The following is a 24,034-nucleotide window of genomic DNA, read 5'->3' on the forward strand; positions in this document are numbered from 1 at the left end:
AAACATATTTCAGCTAGTTTATCTTCATAATAAAGCTCCCAAAGCTTAATTTTTTTGATTGGTTTGATCAAAGATTTCCATCAATTCTTTTTATCATAATATAATACAATAAAACGTGTCCTTTAACAAATCAGTAATTGGTTAAATGAAACTTAGATTTCAAAGAAGTGAATGAAAAATACTTTGTCCATGCACTAAATTGCATGTTATCAGTGTGGAAAGTGAAGAACAGCAGTAAGTTCAAAACATAAATATTGCAATGAAATAGAAACTAACAATTACAATGATAATCTCAATCATACTTTCGTCTTTCTGTATTTTAATTTACACGCTTGTTACATATAAATGAATTAAAATGAACACCGATAATTAAAAAACAAATTTAACAAGATATAATCTTTCAAATTTTGCATCATAAATCGTCATTTACTTGAATTCAGACTTACAAATGCTCAGTTAATATCAGAATTCTGATATGCTTGTGAATTCTCTGTAGTATGAACTTACTATAAATATTTCTATACCCTAATACCTTCCTTAATAATTTATCATAGCCTAGATATAATACAATTTAAACTTCAAATGTAATGTTAACTTTCAACTCCGATGATAAAAGCACTAGAAACTAAGCATTATGTCTTATTTAATGAATGATTTTACTTACCTGGGGAATGTCATGAGTATTTCATTACTTTCATTTTTCTCAATAAAAATAATTCATATATTTTATCTTATAATGAAATCATTCCTTACTTTTTTCAATTACATATTTGAAAAATATTTACAAAATAAATTTTATGGCACTTTTTTGTTAATGGGGCGGCAGTCAACAAATGTGGTAGCCTGTTTACATTAAGTCAGCAATAGTTGTGCAATGCAAATACAGGGAAAGTATGAACATGAATCCAGTTAAAATTTTCTGCCCCAGGTTTTATGCTTGTTTTGTGTTGAAGGGTTGATAGTTATTCTTCTTAAATCTGTACAACTGTCTGATGTTTATTAAGTGAATACAGATTACTTTGTACATGGGTAGAACAACAATTTCACTCTCCCAATGTCCACGGTGATTTGTTTTTGCTTTAAAAAAAATCTGAGAACTGGAAAAATTTAATCGTATACAGCCTTCATATTGTGCATTATATATAATAGTTATTCTTTTCATAAAGCTTATGCATCATTAAGGTTATCATGATCTAGTTAGATTATGCAACAATGTTTATGTTTGGCACTAGATAACACACCATTAACAGAAAAGAATCAATTTTGTTTGCGGAAATGACCATAATAGTTATAAATTTTTCACTGTATCAATTGAAGGTAAATTACATAAGTATGAAGAATATAATTGATAAATTAATTATCTAATTGAACTTTTATCACACTTCAATTAGCATTATGCTTTTATAAAATTATTATGCACAGTAAATGTTTTCATGAACAATAAATCTGCCTCTTTTACTGCAGCTTTAAATAAAAATGGTAATAAAATAAAATATTAAACAAAAGATTGCTTTAATTATTTATATTATGTTTCATAAATTCATGAGTGTTCATAAAACTTATAAGTATCTATGAACTATGCATAAATGCAAGGATACTAAAAAGCTTAGGTAAAAGTAATAGCAGTGACAATACCCTTTGAGCAGCAATAACTGCAGGGGAACGAGTGGATGTACAACAAAAGCTAATGAAGAGGACAACAGGAAGGCCTATAACTACAAGATATACTGCCCAAAGCCAAGGGTTCTTATTGGTATATTTGAAGAGTCTGGTAATCATATTGTCCTACAGGGAAAGAAAATTCAATATACTCAGATTAAAAAGCACAATAATTTTATATACTGGAAAGAATCTCATCATACATGCCTTGCATTTCAATAATATGCATATAATGCACTATGTATACATCAGTATATATCTCCCACACATAAAAACTTTGAATGATTAAAAAAAATACAAAATCTCAAAACTATCTATGATGTAAGTCATATATATATAAAACATCAATCAACCTAATGATACCATAATATAATCTTATGATAACAACATTGATGCATTATGTGAAATGTAAATCATTTTGATGACCAAAACTAAGAGTTAAATAAAATGACATCAGTTGAAAGAGGCATGGGAGGAGTCCAAAATTACATCTCTAATTATAAGAATGCACCAAAGAATGCCTATAATTACTTTTTAATAATTAGAGACCAGTTTCAGCTATAAATCTAAAACCTAACATAGCATGTATAATAAGACTCTAAACATTTGTTTACTTTCAAGTCTTGAAAACACATTCATAATTTAGGTATGAAAGTAAACAAACATCAACACATATGAAATTGCACCAACAGATACCTCTTTCACTCGAGATCGCAGATGGATGAAGTATATCACAATAGGAATAGCACAATAAATTAGATACACAAGCCAAATATAAGGATGATTATTCGTCTTCCGTAACATCCATTTCCACCACGACTGCATAAAACAGTTGTAAAAAGTAAGATACAATACAAATGCATAATAAGAAAATATTACAGTTGTTAAACATACACAATAATTTTTTCTTAAGGAATTTAAAAACTAACACTTAATTGACCAAAAAAAAAAAAAAAATAATTACAAGATACATAAAATACACTAATACAATATATTTTTTCTATCTAGCCACCTTATTGCAAAATATCAGATCATATAGCATTTCAAAGACAACTAATCATCTAATAAATGCAGTTAAGCATTCACTGACACCCATAAAATTTCACAAAGGCTATTTCCTCACAATGCATCAGAAAAATCAAAATTCTTTTATTTGATAAAAATTACCACATTCATTTAATTTTAATCTTTTACTAATACACTCAAGTAATAAAACAGTTCCAAATTTTATTGAAATAAAAATTACATGTTTTACTCATATATAAATATAGTAAACATGTAGAACCATGTTTCACTATATTTATCCTATTTCATTAAATTTGTAGAATGGGCAAGATTTAAGAGGTCTTAAAAGTAAAAATGAAAATTTAGATAGGTAAGATAGGTCCAAATGTATAGGATGCAAATTTTGTTAAAACTTTGATGGAAATGAAAAATAATAGTAATAAATGGGAAAATAATATGTGTGTGTGTAACATAAAAAAAATGTGAAATTAATTTACAACAGTCTTTTAATTCTCTATTTTAATTTGGATGTTTTCCCTTTCTGTTCTAAAAAAGTAACTCCTTATACTATATCTCTCTAAATTGAGTCATTTCCAAATTAGTCCATGTTATATGATTCTTACAGTCATGCATATGGTTTTGCAAGCTGAAACTGGAAAATGAGTATCAAAACATTTAACATTCAGTTAGGAAATTTCAGAAACACAACTCAAATTCTTTTGAATTAAGCTTTCAGGAATATATCACATTTGTTTTTCCACTTCACTACAACTAACTTGCTACTGCCTGCTTTCTCCAAAAATATAAAAAGTTGTAGAACATGCACTTACTGCACCAATTATCTGTGTTAGGTAATGAAAATGTATGTCAACAGAAATAAAAAGGAATGTTTAAATCAGCCATTATGACTGCAAATTGCTTCTTCATGCATCTATATGCATACCTACGACTTGCACATTTTTCACATTATTACATAAAATTGGATTTAATGGTAATGTGAAATGCATATAATGCTTATAATCTTAAATTAATTGAGTTTTAAACACTTATAAGGTATTTCTCCCACCTTCTAAGCAAGCCTTTGCGGTGAATGGTTGGCATACCCAGCACGTATTCAAGATGTCCAAGGTTCGAGTCCCGACAAGGGCACTGCACATTTCTTCAACTTCCTGATTTAAAAAAAAAAAAAAAACACTAACCCGGAACTATAGTGGCACCCGGACTAAAAAAGTGGTGGATGATGATTCTCCACCACTTGGATTTGGCGATTGGGTCTCCTAATCCCCAGTCGCCCTTTAAAAGAGGGAGTATATAAGGTATTTCTCCCACCTTCTTAGCATGCCTTCGTGGTGTAATGGTTGGAAAACTTGCCTCGTATTCGAGAGGCCCGAGGTTCCCAGCGAAGGCATTGTACATTTCTTCAACTTCTTGATTCAAAAAAACCTAATGTCTCTATGTCAGTATTAAATTTTATTTCAAAAAATTACATCATGTGTATTATGAAGAAACAAATTATATTCATAAAGTAAATTCATAATCCTTCATAAGAAAAAAGTTTATTTCAAAGTTTCTTAAACACTGTAATTGTCAACAGTCTTTTTCTTTGCCCTCTCTGACAAATGCATAAATGAAAGTGCATATTCCCCTTTTATTTACATAATAAAGACGATAATGTATCACATACCTAAGTAAGCAGACTCTACGTTTTATGAAGTTAAATAAACCACAAGGAAATTTTGCAAAATCAACAAACTGCAAATAACATTTAAGAAACTCATTTTTCAGAATCAAAACAAGTTCTAAAAATTGTAAATTTGGAGGCATATAACAGCATAAATTCAATTGACATTTTGCCCATAAATAATTATGATCTCTAACACCTGAACGTCTGGGATGGTAAACTAAGACAAGTTGTAGTCTTTCTAGATTTATTTAAAAACTTAACACAGACTTTCTTTAATTAAAGAAAAATGTAACATAACAGCATTATCCTGGAAGGGGAAAAACAAGAGCTTTTCCAGCACTAAAATGCATTTTACTCTCTCAGCATTTTGCAGACAAAAACCTAGTTTTCTTACTCTTACAAGATAAGACACAGATACATTGCCAAAGGGGGCATCCTTAACAAGTCTTTCTTGATTACATCCACCAGTCCCATGATAGATACTGGGGTTCATTCCCAAAAGAACAAGAAATCCTCTAATGACACACACGTCTTGTTTCAAATCAAAAGCTTCACAGTTTTCAAAATGTAACTCCAATTACTGGTTGCAAATATGAATTATTCAAACTGAAAATCATAACACATGAACTAGTTTTTAAAAGGGATTCTGATTTATAAATTTCAGATAAAACAATAATTATAAAACAAATTTCTGAAAAACTGCCATCACATCTTTTGAACTTTTGTTCAAAAGTATTTTGATTCAAAATTAAGAAACATTTTATTTTAATTTGATGTTAATTATAGTTGTTTGGGTAAACTCCGTTTAAGTTTTTATGTTTTGAAAATAAGCTCTATTGTTTTTTGTAAATATACTGTTAAATTCTGTAAATATTTGCAACTAAAGTGTTTTTTCAGATTAAATCCATAGTTATCTTCAAATCTTTAAAATCCTGGCTTCTGTGCAACAGAACTATAGATAATTTAAAACAGGAAAGAACACAACTACAGCGATATTTTACAACTTCTTTGAAAGAAGTGGAAACTGTTCTAAAAGATGAAGCAGTAAGATTGATTTGATACCTATATCTAATATTTTTAATGACAAATCTGATAGATTATTTCAATTGGTAAAGTAACGTGGCTAGAAATGAAAAACTTTAATGATGATGAATTTTCTAAGGATATGGATTTAACGGAAAGCTATCAAAATCAGTGGGTTGCTATGAAAACGAAAGTTCATTTAATGTTATCAACCACCAAGAAAAGGGTGATATTTCCAGAGTAGTAAATAAAAGTAAGCAAAATTTCCATCTTCCTAAGTTAGAAATGAAATGTTTTGACATAATATTAAAAACTATTTGATGCAATATTAAAAACTAGCTAGTATTTTGGGGGACAATTTAAAAAAATTCATGATGATGATAACACTGATGCAGATGATAAACTTCAGTATCTTTTACAAGCAACTGAAGAAGGTTCATTGGCCAAAGATTTAGTTGCAAGGTTTCCGCCATTGGCGAAAACTATTATAACGCTGTTGAACAACTGAAATCTTGTTTTGCTAAAGATGAACTCTTAATTCAAATTTATGTTTGTGAACTTTTAAATCTAATTTTAATGCAAGCGAAAAGTGGTGAAAATATTACTTTGCAGGTTCTGTATGATAAACTGGAAACTCAGCTGTGAGCATCAGAGACTTTAAGGGTAACGTCTGAAAAATATGAAGCAATGTTATATCCTTTAGTAGAATCAGCTCTGCCAGAAGTTCTTATCAAGGAGTAGAAACACACACATTAACCGTGCAGAAAATAAAGACAAGATGAACATGTTAGGAAACTTATTAGGATTTCTTCATTTGGAAGTCAAATGTGAAGAGCGGTTACAACTTGCTTGATCAGGGTTTGCATATGATCAAGAATTTGAAAAATTTAAAGTGAAACAAAAAATTCCCACTGCAGCTTGCATTGTATCTAATGAAAAGCAAAAAGCTGAGAAAAATGGCAAGCATTGTTTATTTTGTATTAAGTCACTTCAGAATACCTCAGAATGCTTTAAGGCTGCCAAGATGTCATTAAAAATATTAGATGTAGGAAACATTGAAGAAAAAGGGGAGGCTTGTTTCGTCTGTTTGAAACTAGGCCACAATCCTAAGACCTACAAAGCTTATTTAAAGTGTATTATATGCAAGAAAAAACACCACAGCATTATGTGTCCAAATATAAATCAATCAAAACAAGGCAAACAGTCTGAATTGGATGCACAAGTTTTTTTGTCACCAAAAAATTTGCCAACATTATTGTTAACTGTATTGGTGGAAATCATCAATGATGACAGGTCCAGAATTGTACGTGGATTATTTGATACTGGTGCTCGGAGATAATAAAAGATATCACAGAGAAACTAAGATGGTAACTTGTAGATCAAGAAATATATCAATATGTCATGGACTTTTTAGGGGCAGTGAAACTAAACAAGAGTCTCACAATGTCTACAATATTTCATTACAAAGCTTGTGTTCAAATTTCAAGTGCACTATTTCAGTTTTGGATGAAAAGAAGATATGTGGTGCAATTCCATGTGTAGAGGATCATGACACTTATCGAATTTTGAAAAATAAAAATATACGTTTAAGTGATACAGGAGAATACGTGCCTCAAATAGGTTTATTGATAGATGCTTAATGGTAAACAAAGAAACTACTCAAAATCTTTGGAGAGTATTGTATATGCTACTAATTTAGATTTGATGGAATTATGGAGCTAAGGTGTCATCAGTATGCATAAGATGTCCTGCAGAAGTAAAGTCAAGGCAGTTAACCGATGAAGAAACACTAGAATTTTCCATAAAACTATTAAAAGAAACGAAGAGAAAAGATGTGAAATATGTTTGCCATGGAAAAGTGGAGGTCAAGAATTAGAAACAAATAAAGAATTAGCCACTAAATGGTTAACGTACACTACCAAAATTCTCATTAGATCTGGATATTTAAAAGAATACGATGATGTGTTTAATGAGTGGATTCGGGATGGAATTATTGAAATTGTAGATAAAAATTAGAAAAAAAGACACTACTTATCACATCATACTGCAATAAAAACTTGTATAACAACAACAAAAATTCACCCCATTATTGATGCTTCAACAAAAGATTCCAAAGGAAATTCCTTGAATAATTGTTTAGTGTTAGAATTTATATTCCTACATCTGTGACTGCGCTGAGCAGAAAAGGTGAACGATATAATTGCGCAGAAGAATCCTCCTGCTGCAGAGAGAGAGTTCCTGGTTCTGATGGTGCTGAAGACTGTCCTTCCTCTTATACCTATCCGATGTAGACTAGAAGAGAAACACGCAAATGTGACAATCAAAATTGTAAAAACAACCTTGTATTTAGCGTAAGTATAATGAAACACTCAATCGATTACGAGGGCAGCTAAAGGTCCCTCCTCATCAGGAGAAAGAAATACCTAGAAAGAAGAAAATAAAGGAGAAGGAGTCTCAGATTTAGCGAAAAATTATGATGATGTGATACCTGTGTCTTTATACAATGCTAAAGTGAATGTGTAGTTAACATCACACATTCAGTCTCACAGTGATCACTCATTCTCAGTCTGTACTTCTTCAAAGAGCTTACAGAGTCATTAGGTTACTCTGATGCAGATGTGAAAAATGTGCAGCTCCTCCTCTTTGCTAGGTGTGTTTGGCAAGTGCTATGACAGCACTTCGGACATAAAGTCATCCCCCACTAACTTTGCAGTTTCGCGTCTGCCATGATCCCCAGACCTTACTCCGATGGATTTCTGGTTCTGGGGTTATCTGGAATCTAAGGTGCACACATCAAATCTATGAGATTTATCAGAATTGAAAGATGCCAAAAGACATGAAGTTATACAGATTCCTCCACACAGGTGGGCACATTGAAAACTTGTAATTCCAATAAAAGTTTTCTTTCTCTTTCCATTCTTAAATGGTCACTGGTCCTTTGGAATGATTTCTTAAATGTTTTAACACAAGCAGCAAATTTTGTTACACATGCATCATTCCAACACCATTTACTTTTTTTTTTTTTTTTTTTTTTTTTTTTTTTTGTGCTGATCCATTTGCATAGGAAAAGTAGGTGTTGCCATTTGAAAATTTTAAAGCATTTTTATTGTCACCATAACAGTGAGAGCTCTAATGTTTTAAATCATACAGTCTCGAGCATATACCTTCAAATAACAATATCCAAAATTTCATTTTGATTTGTTGAAATGACCACTCTGTATATACCTTTACATGATTGTGTTCCTAGACTGCAAAAGTACCCCAGACAATGTAAATGCACTATATCATATTCCTAAAATCACTTAATATGTTTTTTAAGAACAAGCAAGATTTAAAGCTACATTTTAGTTACACAGCATCACAGACTTTAACAAACAGAACACCTTTGTGGTACAATGAGTTAAAATTTTAAACAGATGAATTTTGACAGAAAAATTAATAGGATTATAGAGTATGCTGCATGCCACATAGTCAGATACTGTTGTGATCTTCTATTATTCTTAAAATGTATGCTTCAAAAGTATGCATATCAGGGATACTAGTAATAGTATGGCTAAGACTGTATATTATTTATTTCCAGTAAACTACATGTAGCTACTTGTAATTGAAAAGCAAATACTTTCTAGAAAGAAAATGACATATCTGCAAGGAATAAGTTATAATTCAAAAAGCCACAACTGGATAATATGTTAAAAATGACCTATGCTAAATAAACAGGCCACTTTGAAAATTTAGAGAATGTATGCTGTAAAAAACAACTGTTAGACATTGTATATTATGGTGGGTAAATAAAAGTGAGCTAAATCAAGAAGAATGCATTTAATGTCTACAATTAGCACATGGAAACGAAACTTCATCTATTTTCACTGTATTGAGATGATTTACAGAATTTTGTAGAAGTCAAAATTCTTTTCTGGTTGAAGAACATACAAGATGTCCTTTGCCAGCTGTAATCCCAGAGAAAATGTATCAACCATATGAAAAACTTGAATCAATGATAATTGCTTCACTGTACCTATCAAACCATACAGAAGGAAATTAACATTAATCTCGCAGCTATACTTAAAATTATCGATGATGAACTGCGTATGAAAAGATTAGTCTGTCATTGGGTCACCCATAAATCAACAAAATGCAAAAAATTGGCATGTGTCAGAATCGGTAAAGAAGCCCTAAAATTACTTAATGATGGTGCACACCACATTATTTCTAAAATCCTAATTGGTGATGAAACGTACATACTGCTTTATGGTGTCCCAATACATCAAGAAAATAAAACCTAACCAATAATAATGAAAAGATAACGAGCAATGAAAAAAGGAATTTACACCACTTTCTTCAGAAATACAGGATTAGTCACAGCCATCAAGTAGACAGGAGATAGTCACAGCTAACTGGGACACCACCAAGTGTCTTCTAAAAATTCTTCAAGAAGCGAATATTAGGAGACTCATGCTTCACCATGATAATGCATTTTCTGATAGACAAATTTCTTGAATAAAAACATATTAAAGTGATAGAGAATGTATTCTATTCTTCCGATTTTGCTATTTGTGACGTTTGCCTATTTCTAAAACAAACTTCACGTGGCTGTTATTTTCCCACTGAAAATAAGACTGATGAAACTACGAAAGCATATTTTTTTAATGAATTCCAAGAAATGAATAGTTTGAAACAGTTAATCTTTAAGAAATTTGCCCACAAAAGTACATTGGTGTTGGAGGAAACTATTTTGAACACATCTAAAATTTAGTAATTTTAACTTGCACCATTTAGCTATATCTCAATTTCAGAATGACCCTCATATCAGCAGTTTTTCTCAGTTTGTAGTAAAAATGCAGTATCAAATCATTTGAAGTTTGCATTGATACTTTTAAATATTCTGCATTTTCATTAATTTGTATTATAGATATGCTTATTCATTCATAATGTTACATATTTGGTAATATAGATATCACTTTACAAACAGAAAAAAAAAATGCAATAAAATTATTATCAAAAGAATACAAATAACTAGCTTTCCATTATATTACTGTAAAATCATACGCCATCCTCTCCATATATTTCTCACATATGCTTAAAGAAATAATCTCAATATTAAAAAAACTTTCACTGCAGATGAATGATGGAATGAAATTTTTAATACAGAAAAATGTTTAACTTACAGTTTCTCTATCAGCAAGCTCTCGCTTTAAGTCAAAAGTCTCAGATGCCCAGTGTTGTGCAACATATAAATCGTCAGTGATAATTAAATTGTCAAACATAATTCCATCAACCATTGACCATAACTCAAATCCTACAGCAGCCTAAGAATAAAAACAATTTCTTCATTCTACATGTTCTATAAATTATTTTAAAAGCATAACAGGAAAGATTTTATATTACATAATTATACTCTATAATATAATTAAAAGTATCATTATAAAAAACAAAAAGAACTCACTACAGGTGTCATTTTGTATGGATATTTATCTTCAAAGTAATGAGGATTAGGAATTCTTCTTGGCCTCCATTTTCCCTACATTAATTAATTTTCAGACCGATAAACAAACTTTCATATTAGCATTAAAAATAATTCAACTTAAAAATTAGACAATTTCATTTTATTATAAAATTAATAAAAATTACTTAAACTGTAGGTTTACACTTTTTTTAATAGAAATTACTTTACTACTGTAGCACAGTAATTTGTGCAGACAGAAACAAAAGAGATTTTAACTTATGAAAGATTTAGCATTTTTTTCCATTATTTTCCTTTCTTCATTTTGGATTGAATGTTTTATTTCCAACAACATACATGAATCAATAATAAAACATATTCCAATACTGAAGAAATCATAAGCACTTGTAAAAACAGATAAGAAAAGTAATTAACATTTTACACTCACTGAACATAATGTAAGTTAACAAATAAGAACTTTTAAAGATAAAGAAAAATAATAAGCTTTATATATATTAAATTCATACTTACATTTAATTTTTTACAATCATATTTAAATAACCTATCATTAAATTTGTACATAATTTAATCCAATCTTAATAGAAAAAGAAAAAAAAAACAGAAATTTATAACTGCAATATAAAAGGAAAGCAATGCTTAACTCAAAAATGGGTACTTATCTTCTATCTGGGTGAAAGAGAACAGCAACGGTTCAATTTGGGCTTAAGAAAGTGTGATGTTATAAACACCGATGAAAGTGAAATGTTATAAACACCCACAAAAATGAAATCAACTACAATAAATGCAAATTCAGCAATTCGTTCAAAATATGTGCAAGTTATTTAATACAGTACAAAGTCCGTAATCCGGACGTCCATTATCCGGACTGATCTATAATCCGGACCTCAAAGCCACAAACATTTTTTGTATGCTTTACGCATGCGCGTTAATGTGCGTTTACGCATGTGCATTGGGAGGATTTGTCTCCAACGCACATTAATGTTAAAAAAAATGCTTGGCATAATTTACGGCCAGCTACCATATTTCATGGTGAGGACGATGCAGATGATAGCCGCGAATTTGAAGGTTTTCGGACATCGCGAACTAAAGGTGAAATTTTCCAGTTATTGGATTTTGTAAAGAGAAGCGGTAATAAATGAAGATGATATAACAGAATTTTTTCATTGCGAGAACAATGCCCCAATCATCAAACAATTAACGGATGGCGAAATATGTAGTATGGTTTTAGATCCAGAAAATAACGCTTCCGATAGTGAAGAATGGGACAGAGAGGTTATTGAAAACGAAAAAATTTTGATTAATAAGTTAGTCGGTATTCTCGACACAGCAATTACAGGACTTGAACAGTGGAACTTTGTAACTGAATAAGAAATTATGTCTGTTTATAAAATTAAAGAGAAAGTATTAGCACAAAAAACAAAGCAACTTAAACAACTTACATTGAAAGAAATGTTTAATAAAGTAAACAAATAAATATTAAGCTTTTTTTTTGTAAATTTTAATACCCTTAAGATCATAATTGCTCTTTCTTTCATAAATTACCATTTCATATTTTTAATTGTATAATTTCTGCATGCCATCTTACCAGATTTAAATTGATGATCTATAATCCGGAAAAACCCCTAATCCAAAATCGCCGAAGTCCCGACGAGTCTAGATTACGGACTTTGTACTGTATATACATACAAGATAGGACTTGATAAATTTTTATTTATTATAATATCTAATACAATTCTGCCAGCAATTTATTTTAAATAACATAACTTAATATATACATTAATTATTGTATTTAATATAATTATATAAGGAATTTATTTAAAATAACAATATATGTAAATGACTCACTATGTAGACGACACTTTCATGCTTTTTTGATGGTAATAAAGAAGATTTATATCAGATTTTATTTATTATAAATTCAATTGATTCAGCCATCCAGTTTCCTTTTGAAACTGGATTAGGATTATTCAATTATGGTAAAAAGCACATGAGAGCTATCTACCTAAAGGGAGGGATGCCTTCATGAAGGACTTTCTAAGGGAAATTGGCTCATATACACATTACACATGGGGAAAACCACGAAAACATCCATGCAGCTAGCCCGTTCGCGGGATTCGAGCCTCGGACCGAACATCCAGCATTCAGCGTCTTTACCACTCGGCCGCTGGTGGGCCCTCTTGAAACTGAATTTCACAATATTTTTCCCTTCTTGATATTCTTATAATTAGCAATGAATCTGATTTCAGCATTACTATTACCATAATCCTTTTTCTGTTTGTTTGCTTCCCCTTCTTAAGTCATATCACCCCAGCTAGGCAAAAGATGGCTTCATTTTACTAGCATGTACTTTGTGCTCTCAAAGTCTATTTTCCCTCAGAACCTCTGCTTGCTAATGAACTCAATTACTTGGGATCGCCTGCCATTAGCCAAGGGAGGATCTTCTCTCATGGTCATTAATAAAGCCTTTAAAAAATTTCATCTTGCCATCTAAAAAGACAATTCGCTCTCAGAAATAACATTGCCTTGTTGTAATTCCATTTTTCTTCTTTCTGTCAGTTACAAAATCGTACTGATTTCCCAGAAGTTTAATTTTCAATCGTTTTTCTTGCCTATCAATAAAATAAATCTATGGTTCAATCCTTAAAAGATTCTATTTCTGACTTTAATTCTTGGGGAATTTAGAGCATATTTTGTTAATGTGGTTTAAGATATATCATCCAAACTAAAACAGTGTTAAGGTTTCGCATCAAGGAATATGAATCTTATGCCTAAAAGGTGAAATTAACAAGTCTTCAATAGCTAATCATATTAGCAAGACTTAATTTTTGGGTCTGCAAAAATTATCTAAAAAGCTTCTTCCATTGGTGAACTGGATTTTTTTGAAGGTATTTCACATTCACAAATATTTATCTTGTTTAGTAAATGTTTAGTAAATGAATTCTAATTCAGTGCTTTCTAATACTTTTAAAATTTTATTAACTAAATTTTCAGTTTTGGTTACTATTTCTTTCGACAGATGGCACTACCTGTATCACTTTACTCCTCTTCTGTTTACTAATCCCTCTGATCTAAATCAGATCCGATCCAGAAGTTTATTTGCTCTCATTACATCTAACAACAAATTAGGTCTATTCAACAGATCTTCAAGCACCAAGGCAACAAAACTAAGTAGATGTTAGGCAGTGGCTTCATGGTTTTTACACTTAATACAAGTTGGGAAAGTTTCAGAAACACAGGAAAATCTAAGGAATCTTAAATATCCTGAAGTCAACTAAGCACTTCCTGACATTGACGCAGGACGAAATGGGCAAAGTGCACCAGGACCACTTTCCATTGAGGCCTTTCCATTATGCTCAGGTAATGCTTGGCAGGCACTGCAGCACAGTCTTCTACCTTTGGTTGCTCGGGATGCATGATACTAACAGAAGCTGCTCATTCTCTCCACTTGACCATGATTAGTTATATTATCTCATGATACTAACAGAAGCTGCTCATTCTCTCCACTTGACCATGATTAGTTATATTATCTTATCTGATACCACATTGTGTGTCACAGGGGTAAACATGGAAAGCAATCAGGGTTTAGAAAGAGGGCCCAGATCGAAAAGTTACCGACAATCTCCAACTAGAATTAAATGCATCTTTATTCCTCTACAGCAGCAGTTCTCAACTTTTTGATTAACAGGTACTATATAAACAAAAATTGAAAACTACCACCATTATATTTTATGAAGATTATTTTTCAATTTCTGAATGGAAATATTAAAATTTTTAAAAAAATTCTGAAAGCTTTCAGATTTTATATTATGACCAAAGGGAGTGTTTATTAACGTTTTGTGTGTTACCTTTATTTATTAAATATCACATTCTTTGCACTTAAATCATAAAATTCAGTTCAACAGCAATATCACAAAATATTTAAAACAGCATATCTTTAGACGGTCTCGCACGCTGGAGATAATGAATGCTTTCAGATTTTATATTATGACCAAAAGAGCATTTTTTCTTAACGTTTGGTGTGTTACCTTTACTTATTAAATATCATGTTCTTCGGACTTAAAACACATAAAATTCAATTAAACAGTAATATCATAAAATATTTAAAAGCAGCCTACCTTTAGAATTTCCGATACACAGTCTCGCGCACAGGAGATCAAAATGGTTTTGCATACAGCGTTGTCATTGCTCGTTTTGAAAACATTGAGTTTGTTTCTCAAAAATTCGTTGAAGTTTACAAAATTTGAATTAGATAATAAAACAAATTCAAAATTCGGGCTTTTAAGTGGCCGTGTTCGATTGGCCAAAATTCATTTCAAAATTTATTCAAAATTTGATGGCTCTAGGTTTTGTTGTTTCTTCACAATGGGAGAAACATTCATGCAGATACTTCATTATTTAGTTTCTTTAAATATAATACATGGTGATAATATTTGGTGGCAACAGTTTGAACAGTGAATCGATGCAAAATGCCATTTTGAAATTAATAGCTCCTCTGGGGTAACACCCTTTGTGCTAAAAAATATTTTGCCATTCGCACAACCTATTGGCTCTTTGTCACACATAAAAATATTAGATTAAAAATTGGTTAGCATTTTAATTATCAAAATTTAAATTATAATATTTTAATTCTAAAACTTAGTGTGAAATTTGGGCCTGTGTAAATCAATTTCTTCTACCTTTAATAATTTCTTTATGACTGGTCTTATTTCACTTAGTTTTAAGTGTAAATTAGAATCCACATTTAATTTTGTTCTGTATTTATTTTTTAAATATAATATGGGAAAAAAATCCTTGTTCACACTTATAGGTTGTGCAAAAAGGCAATAAAAATTTAATAGCTTTTATTTGAAATGCTTTTATTTTTTTTGGGGGGGGTATGATATTTTTGATATCTTCAGTTAAGAGTTGGATCACAGATAATTTCTATCTATTGTTCTTTATCTTCTGAATATCAGGTATACAGTCAAAAAGTCTTTAATCCAGAATAATCTATAATTCGGACCTCAAAGCTACAAACTTTCTGCACATGCGTCAATGCATGCACATAATATGTTTATGCATGCACATTTAATGTATAATGGACGGTATAAACTAAGCTAAAATTATCTAATTATCTATTTCAGTTAATGTTGCCGATTGTGTTGTTCCTTAATCTTCGAATTGGATCCAGCTTATTGTTTTTTGCAGACTGTTAGAGCAATTTTATAAAAGTAAGCTTGAACTTTCGATTATGTCAAAAAGAATTTCCAATTCTGGAGCTGCCAAAGGATCTACAAAGCAAAAGCATGTTTCGATGTCCATTAAACAAAAAGAGGAATTGCTGCAAAAAATGGATAAAGGCATATCCTTTGTTTCTCTAACCATTCCAAAATCTGTTTATCAATTTGCCGCTGCTGTGCGGCGGCGGCCGAGGGGGGGGGGGGGCAATGAAGTGGAAGTTGATCTGTCAGCACTATTCTTATCTTCAGGGCAGATGCTTATAATTCCTTACTAAATGTAGTATTTCATCTCGATGTACTCCGTCTTTGATATGATTTAAATAAAATTCCTCGTCATTATAAATATCACGAATACACATCAAATAGTTGCAATTTTCTAATTTCGATTTTGCATAATGTATGCTTTCCGCATGCGCGCGTTGAATGAAATGTTTAATGAATGAAGTAAACAAAGTTTTTTTTTTTTTTTTTTTGTGTGTGTGTGTAAATTTTGATACCTTTTAGATTATAGTTGCTCTTTATTTCATAAATTACGGTTTCATAGTTTTAATTTTATAATTTCTGCATGCCATCTTACCAGATTTAAACTGATGATCTATAATCCGGAAAAACCGATAATCCGGAATCGCCGAGACTTTCGACTTTATTTAAACAAAATGGGTTTCTAAGCCAATTTTCTTTTTATAATCCTTGGGAAAATACATGTTGAAATTATTTATCAATGAAAAACAATTATTTTTAATGTTGGATGCTAATTCTTCTAATTTCAAATTATTTTCAGTTTTAAAAAAATTTTAAAGTGGTAAAAAGCTTAAAATATTATTATCCAATTCTTTGATTATTAGCTCGACGGTTTTTTTTTTTTAATTATTATTACTATTGTCTTTATTTCATCTCTAATGGTAAACAAATTAACATTTTGTCCTTTTAATCCTAAATTTAATTCATTTAACTTTCCAAAAATATCAGCTAAATATCCTAAACACGCCAACCATAATTCACTAAATAAAATTTTTGCAATTCAAATTTTGAATTACAGAGGAAAATTTGAATTTCTGATTAAGTTTAAAAAAACTGATTTAAAACTTTGCCTCTGGGTAACCACCTTACTTCAAAATGTAACAAAAGTGTTTCATGTTCACTTTCCATCTCTTGGCATAAAATCGTAATATTCTTGAATTTAAAGCTCAGCTTTTAATAAAATTAACAATTTTCACAGCTTGATTTAAAACGATTTTCAGGTTTTTAAGGATTGTTTCGGCTACTAAAGATTCACAATGTATGGAGCAGTGAGTAAATTTAGTTTCAGTTGAGACTTCCTTTATTTGAGAAATTACTCTGGAATGTTTTGCTATTAAAGCCCGAGTTCCGCCACTGCATATAGCAATGCATTTATTCTAATGAATATCATTCTGAGACATAAAATTGTCAATTACTTTGAAAATTTCACTTGCAGTTGCTTTATGATGAAAAGATTCACAAAATAAATACTCTTCAGCAATTTGTTTATAGTCTTCAAAACATATGTAAACTAATAATGGAACAAAGTTCCGTTTTTTGTTGAATTATGTTAAAACGATATCTTTGGCTGCTTGTAATAAAAGATTTTCTCCAATAGTGTGAGCCTGCCCAGTCTTAGCAATTCTTAGGCTTACCAGGTAACTAGCTTCCAAAGCTTTTTCACTTGAAGTAACAAAACCTTTTATCACTTGTCTACCGTTTTTTGAATTCTGATAATTTCCTATTAAAATTTTCTTCGGAATTATGTTTTAAATTGACATGCTTAGATTTAAGATGTCTTTTAAGAAATGATGGTTTCATACTTTGATTGGATAATAGTCCACCGCAAATGACACATTGAGGTTCAGGGTGCATTTCATCTCCATTCCAAATAAATGCAAATGATAAATAACTTTCATTATATTTTCTAGAAACATTTTTTTCTTTTCAATATTCTTAGTGCTAGTAGATTGTCCTGGATCCATCACCTATGAATGATCACTTTTTCACTTTGTCAATCGTAGCCATTTTTCCATTTTTTAAATCTAGGTTTGTTTTATCATTTTTTCACAAATATTTAAATGCACAATATATTACGAGTTCTTCAAAAACAGACGGCAATATTCTCAAATTGCATAGAAAAACAAAGCAACAAGGAATACAAAGCAACAAGAAGATAAAATACCTGCTGTTAGAGACAGCAAACCGACATAAAAAAATTATTCCCATTGAAAATGGAGCAATACGAGCCAGGAAATGGCGACATCAATTGCCCACATTCTAATAAATCAATAAACTGTAAGAGGATTAATGAGATACTATTACCTTTTTTATAAGAACTTACTTTTATTTCTTATTAAATAGAGCATCCATTTCTATCACTCTTTCTAAAAATATCATTTATGGCAAATTTTGTTATGTCTACAGCTAAAAGAATATTTGTGAAATGTACAACATTGCAGAACCACAAAAACTGTCATCACTGTCCTTTTGCTAAAGTCTATAAGTGGCTATTGACCTTGGGCTAAGCTCAGATCAAATAAATTTACGAGTGTTAGAGAGAAAAAAAACTCAATCAGAATAATGGGGTTTTAATTTTTGAATAGTTAAAAATACTTTGCTTCTTTGTGTACCACCTATTTTTCTCTTTTGCACCACCAATTAAGTATCCCTGCTCTAGAGCATCAATACAATCATGGCTTTCGCTTCATTCCAGATGAAGAGGACTTGTTTGACCTCTAAATCAATAGAGTCTTGACTAAAACCCACATAAAACACAAGTTTGTTACTTATGCTAATTTTATATACATGCATGGAAATTCTATTTATTATTTCATTATTATTATTTACGATTTGGTTAGCAAGTTATGAAAAATATGTAAACATACCAGAAAATTAATCATTTACTGATTCTTTCTGGTGACCACAGTTCAGCAATTGCTGCTAATAATGCCTGAAACATCAACTATAGTTTCTTTTTTCTGTTGATGGAAGAATAAAAATAATAAGCATAATGAATATTTTTCAATGAAAAACCGTTAGACTGGCATGATACAAATATGAAAAAGCAGTTAAGATTGTTAACCACTTGTTTCTCACACAACCAGAGAAAGGTTTCTTGCGAATACTGAAACACGCCTAATCTACTTTCTTGGCAAGGCTAGAAGACAGGTATACAAAAATATTTGTGAGCCATTGGAAGTTTACATACCTTGTAATTAGGATTATCAATAAGTGGTGGCCTCCATTTTCCTTTATATTTAGGATTATCAATCATTGGTGGTTTCCATTTTCCACATCCAACCTTTTCACACTTAGGATTAGCTAAAATATAAAAAATTTAAATGAGTGGAACTGAAGAGGAATAATATCCACAATGTTTACTTCATCTGATTACAACAAAAAGTAATGCTCTTTCTTTCTCTCTCTCTCTACATATATATAAAGTGAGAGAGTGGTCATTAATAAAACTCCGATATGAATCCCTATGCAGCTGCTTATCCACTCAATTGATCGAAATGAAAGTTCTCATATTGTTATTTGATGTTATGTGCTCAAGACAACCATGATTTAAACTATATAGCTTACGGTTATTGTTACAAGGAAAAAATTCTGAAACTTCCAAATGGCAACACCCACTTTTTAATGGCAAAAATTACCAGCGCACTGAAAAACCATAAACGGCACTGGAACAGCATATGTATGAAAGCACAAGAGAGGACAGGCAAAATTACTTTTACAAAAATTACAAGTTTTCAATGTGGCCACCTTTGCAAACAATAATGCACTGCACACAGTTTATTGTTAACAATGATGAATGTAGCATCACAGGAGGAATCTGTATAACTTCACATTTTAGGGGAAAAAAAAACATTAATTGACTAGCATGTAAATGAAGGTTTACTTAGTAGCCATCACATTATAAGTTTCCTGTTCGTACAAAGGAAAATGTGCATGGTCGAATGTCGGGCCGACACTACGGAGAATATTTTTTACTCTTATTTTTGTTAATTTATGTGTAACTATGCCAGTATACAGACAGATTCTAGTTCATCATTTAACACACTTTCTTACTGACAAAATTAGATTAGTATCCTCAGACCCTTTATTACTGTCTCTGAGAACAGCGAAGTGTTAGATTAAGAAACTCTTTGATATTATCGATGGTATCGAGAGTTTCATTATTCGGCATTACCCATACATATTTTTTTACAGCTCTTTTCAAAGAAATGGTATTATCTTCTGCAGTTTTCTTCCTTCTTTTAAAAACTGCAACAGTTTTTCCACATCAATTTAACTCCATGTTAAAGAAGAAATTAAGAGACGAACAATATAGCATGTTTATTTATAACATATTGAAAAATGCACCTTAGTCTCATCTAATTTATACACAGTACTCCCATAAGAAATAAACTACTAGCACAACTCCTGTCTATGCTTGCCACATACTCTCTACTTCAACTATGACTTATGTTTGAACTATAATCCTTATAAACCTGAATAATGATTTGCATAGTTAGCCTACATTTCCTATAAGAATTCTAACTCATGATTTCCATGTTGTGCCAATAATCCATACATGCAAGACTTGCGAGTCTGCATCTGGCCCTGATTCCATATCTGAACACTCATTCATTACTATACAGCATGGGCTTAAGTAAAGATGTGATGCCAACATTATTTTCTCTTGGTTTTAAAAATTTAACCAGGGTTTGTACACATTTCTGCACACGGAAATTAAATACTTTTAAGGACCATTAATGAAAAAAATTAAAGACCTATGAGCAAATGGGAACTGAATAAATTCAATTAAAAGTATTATATCTATGCCTGAACTTCACTTTTTAATACCATCCTAAAAATAAATGAGATTTATAAGTAGGATGCATTATTATTAAACATAGCTAGCTTAATTAACATAATTATTAATACATTTGAGAATAAAATAAATATTACAAAATTTATCAAGTATCATTAAATTATTTACACTTTTGATAACTGGACATATTCGAAAGAAGATAAATGACATTTTAGTTATGTTTTACTAACAGTTAGCTTTTTTATTTTTAATGTCTCATTTTTTCACATACTTGCTCAGTCTAGAGGTTTAGTAAATAATAAGTAGATTTTATGTCAAGCAGCATAGGTTAAAATGAACATTAAAATCATAGTCAGCATGATTCATAATAAAAGACTGGCTGCTGTCACCACTCCTGCTTGTCTAGAGAGAGACCTGCCGATCAGAACAAACCTGAAAGGCCTGACGTAGGCACAGTTAGTAAGTTTTGAAAGTTAGCTGAGCTCTGTCTGACGCAATTAGTGTCGTAGCTTCATGTACTGTTCTAGGGGATGTAACTCAGTTAATATACTTTAAGATTCTATTAAGCCACTAAAGCACTAGACGTGATAAGTTGTTTTTCATTATTTTAAGTTTCACTAGATACGAAGAATAAGTTTTACATTATTTTTTATATTTTTTTGTTTTACCTTGTGACCACTGTAAAGATTAATGAAAGGCAATAATTCACTTTAATATGCAAAGATAATTTTTAAGGGTAAGCAGTTATAAGTAATTAAATTAGGTATTAGATAACCTTAGTCACATGGATTTACATGGACACTATCAAATTATATTTATTTCTTAATAATATTTGTTAAAAAAACTCTATTAATATAACAATCTAATAAAATTTCACAGTTTAAAATACATGCAATTTATGACATTGATTTTTAAACAATTTTAGGATAATTACACATTAAACATTTATCTTTTGTAGCAACAAAACAAAATAACTATACATCTTTTTAATTTGAAGCCCTGCCCAGACATTTTGGCTAATTTATATTGATCTCCTTCTCTTTAAGCATTTTTTCTAACAATTAGAAATTTGTCTCAATACGCAAAACAATGTTCTCATTAGTTCATTCTGCCTGTTTTATCTCCTAACTGTCAACCTCTCCACAATGTACTACCTATGAGGGTTTACTTGATCTGGTAAAAGTTAAATAGTCCCCCCCCCTTGACAGACATGAAACAAATTATGGCTATGTCTGAAAGTAACTATAAATCAGAGGTATAAATAAGCTTCTTATTTAAAAAGAACTTAGAACATAAAGGCATGTTCTTATGCTAACAAAATCAATTACAGCTCATGGTGATGTAATTAAACAAGAAGAGTCAAATTCAAAATAAAAATATGGACTAGTGGTCAAAGAGAAGTGGTCAATTTAATTTCAATTTAATCTTGTTCAATAACTCTATCATCATAATTAACTCAAATGTCAGCAGCAGTAATGGAAATTATCAGAGCTGACAGGAACTAATACAGGGAGTAAGCATAGGTCATGCTAACAAAATCAATTACAGCTTGTGGTGATGTAATTAAACAAGAAGAGTCAAATTGAAACTAAAAATATGGACTAGTGGTCAAAGACAAGTGGTCAATTTAATCTGGTTCAATAACCCTATCGTCATAATCAACTCAAATGTCAGCAGCAGTAATGGAAATTATGAGAGCTGATAGGAACTAATACAGGGAGCAAGCGGAGGTCAGAAACACACTCTTGTCTTACACTCCAAAAACCCCAGCTTAAAAACTGTCTCAGTGATTTGCATTCTGGTGAAATAGAAATGGGAAATTATAGTAAAGGCTGAAATTGTTAACAAATGGATAATTTACATAATAATTAACTACATATCTCTGAAGAATAATTTTCTTTCTCCTTACACATTTAGTTCGTTTCTTCAACAAGTTTCCTTTTCACTTTAGAATTTTTGGATTTAATTAAAAATTTCTGTTATTCTAAAAGACAAAATGCAGTTAGAACGTATGGTAAAAGCTGCTAATTTTATTTCTTTGGTAATACGAACATTCAGAAGAAATATGAAATACATATGGTAATGTCCGGTCACAAAGTTGATGTGGCATAATTTTTAGAATTTAGTGACACACCGAGCAACAAAATCTAGAAATGGTAAAACTTTTAGAATTTAGAGCAAACATTGGAAGCAGAATTTAGAATCCACAGAGACTGCATCAGGTGGCAAAATGCCTAGTGCCAGCCCTGTGTATGACACATTAAAACATATTAGACGAATCTTTTGAATTGTCAGTTTTCAATTTCTTTATTAATAAAAAAATTTCTTTCTGCAATGCCTGTCCATATGATAAGATTAGAAGCATTTTTGATATTTTCCATGCTTGTGTATAGTGAAAATTAGAAAAAGAGGAAACTGATGCATATTCTGAGAATTCTAAGAAATGGGGAAAAACTCTTATCATGAAAAAATTAAAAAGATAATTCTAATTAATTACATAGCTATTTTGTTTTTGTTAAAAACTGTTTCGTAAATTGTGCTTCATAGCATTATACCTTGCTTATTTTTCAGATTCAAAACATTGTATAGTATGTGGCCAAAACAGAACTTTATTAATATGACAGTGAAAAATAAAAATGCTTTATTTTAATGTTATTTCTTAAATACAATTTCAATACATTACCATTATTTTAATGAAATTTATCAGTGTTAGAATGTTCTAAAAATGTCGCCAAAAATTTCCCAGATTTTGGAATGAAAAATTTTCTATAAAAACCGATCTTAAAATCACCAAAATGTTGATAAGTCGCCAAATTTAGAACCATTTAATAAAAGAATTCACATCCCCAAAAGCGGAAAGTTGTTTGAAAGCTCTTCATTACAAAAAAATGAAACAATTTCAAAATACTTATGTTTCACTTCTCACAATCACCAAAATGTTGATAAGTCGCCAAATTTAGATCCATTTAATAAAAGAATTCACATCCCCAAAAGCGGAAAGTTGTTTGAAAGCTCTTCATTACAAAAAATGAAATAATTTCGAAATGCTTATGTTTCACTTCTCACAAACTCAAGTATCCCACCAGTTATATTACAAATAGGAACAAATTATAACCCACGAACCCACTCAAAAAATAACCATATTTGTCAGTGAATTGCCAAAA

General features: G+C 30.6%; 1 protein-coding gene across 1 annotated transcript in view; it reads right to left on the reverse strand.

The window, feature by feature from the left end:
- Cnx99A (Calnexin 99A) overlaps positions 1-24,034 on the reverse strand; it is a 125,392-nt gene that overhangs the window by 26,183 nt on the left and 75,175 nt on the right. Inside the window, exons 14-17 of the mRNA XM_085817466.1 lie at positions 19,263-19,375; positions 10,815-10,889; positions 10,537-10,677; positions 1,636-1,785 (exon numbers count right to left, since the gene is read on the reverse strand). Coding sequence (XP_085673592.1) covers positions 1,636-1,785; positions 10,537-10,677; positions 10,815-10,889; positions 19,263-19,375 — 479 coding nt within the window. The remainder of the gene's footprint in view (positions 1-1,635; positions 1,786-10,536; positions 10,678-10,814; positions 10,890-19,262; positions 19,376-24,034) is intronic.

Source organism: Stegodyphus dumicola, chromosome 1 (genome assembly GCF_044657685.1).
Source record: "Stegodyphus dumicola isolate Sdum_Otavi_A_Nest chromosome 1, ASM4465768v1".
Lineage (NCBI taxonomy): Eukaryota > Metazoa > Arthropoda > Arachnida > Araneae > Eresidae > Stegodyphus > Stegodyphus dumicola.